This window comes from Centroberyx affinis, unplaced genomic scaffold, assembly GCF_046629955.1.
Source record: "Centroberyx affinis isolate AG114_WGS23_722 - 3 ecotype Tasmania unplaced genomic scaffold, CSIRO-AGI_Caff_v1 ptg000061l_1, whole genome shotgun sequence".
NCBI classification, from domain to species: domain Eukaryota; kingdom Metazoa; phylum Chordata; class Actinopteri; order Beryciformes; family Berycidae; genus Centroberyx; species Centroberyx affinis.
Window position 1 is genome coordinate 133,992 of NW_027278772.1, and position 10,228 is coordinate 144,219.

The 10,228-nt window shown below is 40.5% G+C and overlaps 2 protein-coding genes across 3 annotated transcripts; one reads left to right on the forward strand and one right to left on the reverse strand.

Annotated features, from left to right (window-relative positions):
* Nucleotides 1-1,433: 1,433 nt before the first annotated feature.
* LOC139644467 (F-actin-capping protein subunit alpha-1) lies at nt 1,434-6,829 on the reverse strand. Its single transcript, XM_071519840.1, has 10 exons — nt 6,729-6,829; nt 4,706-4,769; nt 4,529-4,580; nt 4,348-4,411; nt 4,005-4,211; nt 3,834-3,913; nt 3,600-3,678; nt 3,417-3,488; nt 3,038-3,100; nt 1,434-2,919 (listed from the first exon to the last, which is right to left on the reverse strand). The coding sequence occupies exons 1-10, from the start codon at nt 6,765-6,767 to the stop codon at nt 2,779-2,781; spliced, it is 861 nt and encodes a 286-aa protein (XP_071375941.1). The 5' UTR covers nt 6,768-6,829; the 3' UTR covers nt 1,434-2,778.
* LOC139644454 (uncharacterized) lies at nt 6,076-10,114 on the forward strand. 2 transcript variants are annotated; one of them, XM_071519828.1, is made up of 3 exons: nt 6,076-6,246; nt 8,640-8,871; nt 9,101-10,114. In XM_071519828.1, the coding sequence occupies exons 2-3, from the start codon at nt 8,676-8,678 to the stop codon at nt 9,778-9,780; spliced, it is 876 nt and encodes a 291-aa protein (XP_071375929.1). In that variant the 5' UTR covers nt 6,076-6,246; nt 8,640-8,675; the 3' UTR covers nt 9,781-10,114. The 2 variants fall into 2 exon arrangements, with proteins under 2 accessions (XP_071375929.1, XP_071375921.1); XM_071519820.1 differs by lacking the exon at nt 6,076-6,246 and adding an exon at nt 7,301-7,598.
* Nucleotides 10,115-10,228: the final 114 nt, after the last annotated feature.

Here is a 10,228-nt window from a genome sequence, read left to right on the forward strand (position 1 = left end):
ATTTGGTTGTCAGTACATTTCCAGGTAGTGAGTTCGGTTGTAGACTGCGGTTGTCACTCTCCTAACCGAACTGTGTGTGTGAACGTAACAAGCATTGCAATGAGGAGTGACAACCGTCTTTAGTTGCGGCAATTTTGTCTTTAATAGCATAGGCCCAAGGTTTCATTTTCCCTCCTGGCCTTATGAAGACTCCACAGATATCCTCTAACATGGTCCTTGTCGATACACTCATTACATATTCCCTGAAACAAGTAGAAAAAGTATTTTCCACTTCCTTTCACAGAATATAATTCAGTTACCAAAGCTACAACATGGTTTAATTGAGCTGATAAAAATCACCTTTGATAACTTTGATGCTGACTTGATCATCAGAGCTTAAATTGAATGGTATTAAAGCCTGCAGCAATAAACATGTTTCACTCAAGGAAAAAGATTAGCCTACCCTATTAGTCCTATTGGAAGTATTTTATCCCCCATATAGATGGTCTTGTAATCCGAATAAGTTTTAAGTGCATTTCCAAATTGTACAAATCTACCCCCGTAACTCTATGTTCTCCAAATCTACAGTATATGTCTATTGTGAAAATATTAATGAAGACCTATGTTATAGTTACTTTGAATTTGAACTCATTGCTGCTTTTTGGAAAAAGAAAAACTCAGTATGCACTTCTTTAGCTTTTTAAATGTAACTCATGATTATACTTTGAAAGACACTGGTTGTGGTTATGAAAATAAATCAGTTGAAATGTGTATACATTTTATTATACTCCTAGCTACTCTACATTTCTAAAGAAGATATCAAAACCAAAGGTATGCTATTCCTATCTGATCTTGAATTTATTGCAATCATTAAGAATGACTGAAAACACAAATAACTTGTCTCTTTTGAAATACTATGATGCACTGCTCCCTGTAGTGTTTTAATTAATTTCTTGCAATTGTATTTGTATATAATTGTGTACCATCTAAACTTGAATGCATTTTCTTCTTTATTAGTTCTTGTTGGCCTTATCCTATATATTTTTTAAATTGTGTTTCCCTTCCTTTTTTTCTTCTATTTGTTTTCTTCTGTGTTTTATATCCTTCCTTGATATGTTGGAAGTCTTATCACAAAAAATGTACATTTATTCTGTACTGATACGTTTTTAGTTAAAAAAGCAAGGTCTATCCTGATATGGCATGTGGAATCATAACATACCTAAGCCGATTTGACATTTACAAGTATATTTGTGCATATACTGATTGGATTACTTTCAATGGAACTGACATTTTGTGACCTTGGAACTATAAGCTTCCATCATACCAGCTTGCAAAACTGTTATGTACTTTGTTTCAATATGTAAACCCAAAAGTAGCCTATATATTTTGTAAAATAACACCACACAAGCATAAAGAAACATTCAAAGAGCACGAATACGCGGATAAAAGTCAGATATAACCTTTATAATTCCCAGCTCTCGATATGAACTAAATGTTGACACAAAAACTCCAGAGCGCACACAGAGAAATGGCAGAATAAGGTATATTATTCATTGACATAGTTGGTTATGGACATTGTTGGACACAAAAAATGTATAACCAATACAGGTGAAATATTATACAAATGCACAATATTCAGTTGCATCCCTATGTGTGCTTCATTAAAAAGCCATTTTTTCCAATTGGTTTTCCTCAAGTTAGTCTGCATGGTACAGCTGAATTCTCTATTTTGATAATATGTCACTGCAAAGCATAACACATTTGCAAAACAAATCAATGCAGCCACCCAACAACATACACATTTGGCACCCAGGCTCTTTTAAAACCAAACTCCACACATGATGTAAAACACCAATGATCACAATAGTTAAAAGATAATATTTGGTGCAACTTTTTATTCCTTTTGAATAATAAATGTCTGTACTTACATTTTGTATAAAAAATATAGCAAAAGCTAAAGGCAAACAGCAGGCAGGGGGATACCTATACTTTTCAAGTCCAGGGGGTGTAGAGAGGGCGTATCGACTCACCACAGTAACTCTCTACGACAGAGAGAAACAAACCAACTGTAACTCCCAATTCAAGGAGGAGGAAGGCAAAATCTAGTCAGTGAATGGGAAAAGAGAGGACATTTATGCTTTTTCAGTCCTGCTGGCTTACATCCCTGCAGCCGGAGTGACACATACACATAAAGAGGGAATCTCTCAACTCAATTAGAAGCCAAATAATTTAGTGCTGTCAAGTCTCCTTCCAGTCAGATAAGATATCAAGTTGCATATTTGCCCATTTTGATAAAAAAAGAAACAAAAAAACAATTGATTCAATGGAAGCTCTTGAAGGGTACGAGAGTCATGTTTTATAGAGAGAGTAAAATATTTGCTACATGAAAGTCATGGGGGTTGAGGGAGGGGGGGCATTTCAAGCATTGAGGGGTCAGAACAGTGTGTGTATATAAAATGTGTGTGTCTGTGAGAATGTGTATGGCAGGGAATGACCCAAACTTTCACAGTGTCACTAAAGGCATTATTTGTTTAAAATAATATGTTTGCAAATGAGCTACAGTTACACTGCTCAAAGTCCTTTTTAAATGAAGGCATCACCTCTTAGTGCTCAACGGAAGCAGTCATTCCCTGGCAAGAAAAAAAAAAAAAAAAAAAATGTATGTCTTTCTTTAGAAAGAGATAACAGACACATTATATCACACATCTTTGCGCGAGCATCAGCTTAGTTATGCCTCCATTTCTTATATCCCCCAATCAGTTTGTCTTTGCAAAAAGTAACACTGACAGACTCTGTCCTCTAAGCATTCTGCATCTCCTTGCCAATCTTGTAGCTAAGGATCTTGTTCCAGTCAATCTTGGTGCGGGTGACCGGGAGCTGTCTGCGCAAGGCCTTGAACGTGGTGTCCGACATGGTCTGATAGTTCTCACTGATGGCCGTCTGAAAAGTGAAGAAGAGAAACATCTCAGTCATGCTCCCTACTACAACTATGAACAAGTTGAACCATGAACTTAGAATTATATGGAGTCAAGTCCTGTGATTCATAACTCATTCATACCTGGTATTCATTCTCTGCATCTTCAATAATTTTCACAAACTCCTTTGCAGTTTGGCTCTCATTCTGCCAAAAAAAAACCCAAAAAAACACGTGACTCGAGTCAAACAATTTTGTCTGTCAAAAGTTGACCAATTTGAACACACATAAATAAAATCTTAAACTTACTCATAAAATGCACAAATTTGTCCATCTAATTATAATAATACTAATTTCCGCTTGGTTCTTGGATTATTTATAAACATCAATAATCTTTCCTTTAAAACTCCCATCTTGAGAAAATGCAAATATAGAGAATGGTTTAGTAGGAATCTGTGTCTCCCCTCTGTACCACTTAAGAGGTACAAAAAAAATAAAAAAAAATAAAAAAAAACATACTTACAGACACTGTCAGTGCTTCCTGTATATCTTTATGGCTGACCAGCTGGACATTTCCATCCTCATAATAATGTACCTGGGATTTAAAAAAAGAAAAAAAAAAACATGCAGGAGAGATGCACTCTATATTAAAACAAGACTCCACAGCTAGGCCCTTAAACCTGATAATCACTTCAGTTCAATATACCTGTATTTTCAGGACTCCAACCACCTGCGCTGTAGACTGGGAGATGCTAAACTTCCATTCAGACCGGCAGCGACCATTCCTGGGAACAGAAAATGTAGAACAGTACACTCCACATGTGCACTCAATAAAGCTGACGCAACAATACATCATAAACTCTAGGCTAGACCGACATAATTGTCTGTGTCAGATCGATCATCAAGATTACAATGAGATCAATATCCTGTATCAACTTACCAGAAGTTTTTAGGTTGAAATTGATGACCCTCAATACAAGCGATAATGGTCTGCTGGCCGTCAATTGTCTTCCCATAAACCTGAGACAGATAAGAAGATGATAGGTGGGTGATCAGTCGTTTTGGGTTAACGCCCCAGATGTCGACGGCCAGACAGGAAGAGTGATCTTACAGTGCAGACTCCGCTGGGGTAGTGCTCCTTGACGTAGGCCCTGAGCGCAGAGTCACAGGCGTCTCTCCAGGACTTGAGGCCTGCCTCACCCTCATGGGGCTGGGGGTCGCTGGCCTCCTTCCTCAGGTGGTCGAACTTGAAGGACACCTTGTTGTGAGGATCAAAGAAGCGGCCATTACCCAGGTCTCCATGCTCCGTTATCAGGACCTACAGGAGAAGACAGAGGGACGGAGAGAGACACTTTCTTTACACAACTGATGCTTACAATATATACCAATGATTACATTTTAATAGGTTAAAAAGGAAAGAAAATGATCTAAATAAATCTTTAGAAAAGGTTTACCTGATCTTCATATCCATCGATTTTGGCAAGGGTGAACTGATCCATGTTGTACTGGGCAAAGGCACTGTATTCAAAGAGAGAGGAAAACAACACACACACATACAAACACACTCAAGTTGCATGCCCATCCAATGCATCATTATTTTGCTATATTAAAAAAAAAGAAACAAATTAAACTCACTGAGCCGCGCCCTCTCTGAGAAGATTATCATTGTTGAGCAGTAGTCGCACATCTGAAAACAAGAATGCACGGTAAGCATTAGCCTAACAATTTCACTTATACAGACATTTAACTGCAGGTAATGCTAAAAATGGTACTGATAGTTTAAAAAGTGCTTCAATCACAAAGAAGGCTCACCATTGAAGACTTCGTTAAACTCTCCTGGAGGAGCATGGATCACAAAATTAGCCGCAATTCGGACCTTAAAACAAATAAAATATTGTCTATTGTCATTATAAAAATAAAGCTGACACAATGGTACGATACGAAGAGGCTTACAATATGAAGAGGCTTATCACTCTATCTAGTGGTCTGTTTATCTATGTTTTGTGATACTCTATTGATCCCTGAAGCCCCCCCCCCCCCCCCTCCCCTCCCCACACACACACACACACACACACACACACACACACACACACACACACACACATACACACATACACACACAGTCAGAGGTCAAAGCTCAGGTTCAGCTACAGCACTCCTGGAGCTGGTAGGGATTCAGTGTCTTGCTCAAGGACACTCTGGCAGGGCAGAATAATGACAGTCTCCCTTATCACTATGCCACTCTGCTATCTGTTTTTGGGAAATCTAGCCAATTCCCTTTTGGGATATAGGTGATACCTATGAGAAGTGAGAAAGCAGCACATAGCCGCTAGAGTGAAGCAGAGAGCTGTCAGCTAACTTTCTTGGCAGCAGGCTTGTTAGCTCTATTTTGGCCACTCCTTAGATGGCAGGCTGGATCTGTTGCCCAAGGGCTTTTCTTAGCAGCCAGTATGCATGTGTAAGCATGTGGTGTCAAAGCCACAGAGTGGAGAAGATATGGGAAGGGAGGGGGCTCCATATTATGTTAACCTAGGCAGGTACTAGTGCTAGTACTGGTAGTCAGCAGCAGGGTATTGGTATCGGTTACCTAATAATAAAGCAGCCCATACTTGAATGGAAGCAAACTTTACTGTCCACAAGTAGGTAATACCCCCTCTCTTTTCATCAATCATTTCTTTAGCCAATCCTACATCCTTTTACAGCATACCATTGTTGTCACTGCTGGCACATCGTAGGATGAATGTGCCAATGATGCAGTTTGTCAGACAGACAAGGTTATTTAGCCTTGAGGCTGCAGCTGGCAATGACCTACATATGGGCTGAGTTACTGTCCAGCTGAAAGTGCAGAATGGTATCACAATGAGTAACCTAGATTTATTGTGTTCCTGAATAGTCACTGTTCCATTCAGTGACACTGAAATTTTTCTTCAGATGTCTGCACAACTAGGCTAAACGTCAATGCTCATCTTGCCCGGAAAGCATTCTCGGGCTCGGGACAAGCCACTCCACTGTACAGTTCATATTATTAGCCTACATCTCATGTACTTAGTATCTTAAATAGATAGCAGAGGAACATTCTAAAGATGTATTTTAATCTTTTCATTATAGCGAGTTACTTATCCCACAAAGGTTTCTTGTAGTTATGTGATGTGAACTCCTGGTCGCACCATTAGGGCGGCCAATAATTTAGGGTTTAGGAATGCAAAGCGTTATTTTACAACATGTAGCTGCATGATGTAGGCAACCACACCGGTCCCTGCAAGCCCACTAATAACACCCATACCAGGGGGAATGAATGTCAGAAGTCAAACGAAGTTGACGATACAAGATAACTGCAAGCGAAAGAAACATAGGTGATTTTGACTTTAACTTCTGAGGTTATCAATATCACTTTAGGTAAACTGGGTGTGGGGCGTGTTTTGCTGCCTGTGCAATGTCATTATACTGTCAATGCAGGAAGTAGCTCGACTTCCTTTGATTTAGCATTAGCTAACCAGTTATAACTTAACTATTATAAATTAATAGTCACACTAAAACGGACATCAATCTCAGCCGCACTGATAACAACCTAAATTTGCTATCGATCGAAGATAGCCATAGATTACATATACTGTGTTTGTGCACAACAAAATGACACAACTCTGAACTGTCAAATCTAACACTGTCTGGCTGATTAGCTTAACCAGACAGGCTTGCTTGCTAGCCCTGCCGATAGACAGCTACTGTGCTATGTTTGGCAGTTCATGCTATCTGCTAAAGTTTCCACAGCGCTGCTGTCTTCAAGAATAAAGGAATCGGACACAGAATGTCAGAATATGAATCGATAAGGTAATACCTTCTCTTCATCGGTGAGCTGATCTTCGAAATCTGCCATCTTGGCTCATTGAACTGTTAACAAAGCGGCCGTCAGTGTTGCCAGGTATGTTAGACTCCTCCCAGCACAACGAGAGCCCAAACCGGAAAAACTTGGCTATCTCGGGATGGGATCTGTTTACTCCATTTCTACTGAATATAAATAAATATGATCAGTTGATAGTTTAATTAACTAACGAATTAATTCATGCTATGACAGCACACTGCTGACCAAAATAAAGAATATACATTATGACAAAATACCTGGAGACAGTAGACAATATATATTTAAGTTTAAGCACGGCAATTTTGTAAATAAACCTTAACGTTGCCTTCATTTTTCTGCAGAATTAAACTGGATGATGATCGTACATTAAATTAATATAAAAGCTGAAGTTTATTTCCCAATCTGGCAACCCTCAGTCCTTAAACAGGAAGAAGTCAGTCGTCACGTGACAATGGGCCATCACAGGAGCAACAAACCAACAAATTCACCCGTGGCGTGACTGGATAGTGGAAACGTTCACGATTTTGACAACACGTGTTTCATAAATCTCGGTGTCTGGTTAGAAAGCCAGTGACCTGCAGGTGTATCTGTGTGGCTGCTGCCAGATCAAGGCGGAACAGTCGTTTGACAGTTGGAAGAAAAGTGACTCGCGTGTGTTAGCTCCGAGTCAGATAGAAGTGAGGGATTGTCAACATGGGAGGCTGTTCGGCTACAGGCTGTTCTAGCCGCAACGAGAAGGGGAAGAAATTACACTGTTTCCCCCGTGATCCCGTAAGAAGAGAAATCTGGGAGAAAATGGTTGGAAGGCGCAACTGGAAAGCACACGACAGGTCGAGGCTGTGCGAGGTGATCCGCCTTCTCCAGATTTCCTTGATCTCGCCCCACAAACCTCAGTACTTCATGTGAGAGTGCAGTGACCACCGAAGTTGAATTTATAGAATCAGAATCATTCAAATCAGCGTTGGCTATTTGGCTGATTCACTAAGATGGCTGCCATAGAAGATTTTGATAATGTTGTCATGGAAATAAGCGTTGGAATTGTGCGTTCGATTCAGAGCGCTGGCTGTGTTGCCATGGCAAAGACATCGTTTGACTGAATGTTCCAAACAGTGGCAGTTGTCCATAAATAACAGCCACAGAGAGTTTGACCAGGCTGTACTGTGGACGTCTTGTTGTGACACTTTTCTCTTGAAACAAGACGTGTTGGCTACAAAACATGTAGAAATGTCTCCCACATCATCAGTATGCTGAGATGTCAAGCATTCTAAAGACTAGTTGCCATAGAATCACTGGTTACATAGCAACGGCCATCAAGCAAGATGGTGGAACTAGCATTGATGTCACTGAAAACTGCAAAAGCATAAATGGCTCTTTTAATCACTGGCTCTGCCGCAAATTAAATAATATTAATTTCCATGACAACGTTGTTAAAATTCTGTATTCACCATGCCATGACAGTCAAAGAATATTTCTCATGTAGTCAGTATTTACAGAAACAATTAAAAACTGCCACATTCCCATTACAGAGTAGAGAATTGCATTTGCTTAGAAATTAGATATTTCCTTGGTTTATTTCACAGGTTTGTCCAGAGCCACTGGTTAAGCGAGTTTAAACTTTGCTGTTTTCAGTGGCAGCCATGTTATTCTGCTCCATGGCTGTTGCTTTATCAGCAGATCTTTACTATGTTGGTCGTCCCACCTTGCCAAATTTATGGAAGACATTTCTACAAAGGCAGCCAACGCTAATTGGGTCCAGAGAAGTGGTGGCAACATGGTGCTCAAATTTGTACAGTTTGGTCAAACTCTGTCAGTATCTTTGAGTTTAATCTAAGCATGGATGTTGCTGGCAGTGAAACATAACTAAATCATGTATTCTCCTATGCTTAGGACCACTTTGAGGAGTCACAGTATGAATCAAGACGCATGGACAACCTGCGGAAGTTGAAGCCCAATGCTATACCAACCAAGTTCACCCACTTCAAGAAAAATAAGACTTTACGGCAGATAGTGGAGAATTTGACCAAAACGCTGGTCCAGTCTCCTCTGCCAGAGAGACACAGTGTTGAACACTCCTACAGCCAGAGCTCTGAGAAGGGGCCATCAGAAAAGGAAGACAGTGGTGAGAACAAAGGTTGCTTAACATCCTAAACAAGACTAAGGAAAAAGAAAACCAGAGAAAGTAACTTTTGAAACAGATAATCTTAATAGGACTACCTGGTTAAATCAATGCTAAATAAAAGATACCATATTAACTAAACATAAGCTACTTTCTCATTTGTATTTATGATGTTAGAATGATAATTCTGTATTTCAATATCATTTCACAATAAAGTTTGCTCTCATTGCAGGAGACCTCCTCTTCAATATGGACGACAGCCCAGGAGAGAACATACTGAAACCTGAATCCTTCGGACTCCCTCTACATTGTGTTTTTCTGTGTCCACTGGACGACGAGGATCTTGCGACGGCTCGATGTGAAACGTCAATAGAACCGCAGGTGAAAGAGACTGAAGAGCAGTGCGAGTCTGGAGGGCCTGTGGTGCAAGAGCCTACACCTGCGGAAAACACTAACTTGGCGGATTGCGAGATAGCGCATCTGAAGGACATAATCCGAAAGAAGGATGAGAGAATAGCGATGCTGCTCAAAGCTGTTGTGAACGAAAGGCGAGAGAAACACAAACTGGAGCGAGAGAAACAAAACCTCATCCAGAACATTGAGAAAGTGTTCAACGGCAATCAGCTCGCGAGACTCGGGCGAAAGAGCGGCCGGGGGGTCAAGTGGTCCGGTGAGACCATGGAGAAGGCGAGGCAAATACGGGCCTCATGTGGAGTTAAGGGGTACATGCTGCTGAGGGCGCAGAATCAACCACTGCCGTCATTAAGATGTCTGAGAAAGATGACCCCTATGAAGAAAAAAAGACTCGAGCAGGACGCTGCAGCGGTGGGACAGGCGGCCGTGGCAGCAGTAGATTGTTTACAAGCCACCATTGGTGTAGATGGGGCCTATGTAGATATGGTGACGCCGTAGACTAGAGCAGTTTAAGTGTCACAGGTGTCATTCATAATATCAGTGACTGCAGCTGACCCTCGGCACGAGTCTGTCCATAGCCTCGAAAGCTCGAGTCCTGTGCCTGACAGCATGATAGATGTCCACGCTACCAGTCAGTCCAACTTTGAGCGTGTTCCTGAGTTAGCCGAAAGGATAGTATTTTTTACCAGCGGCGTGAGTTTAACCAATTTCCTCAACTGCTTTACAGGAGGACAAACTAATCAAAGTGGGAGAAACTGGTGACAGATATGCATTGTATACAATGTTGGATGTGTTTTTTTTTTTTTGCCTTAGAATAAATTTTGCAAATTTGTGTCCAGTAAATCTTATGTGTGTGCCTGTGTAGCATTTACTACTAATGTCTGCATCAATACTGAGTTGTATTTATAAAAACAGCCATAGTATAAAGCTTAATCACAGTTTTAGC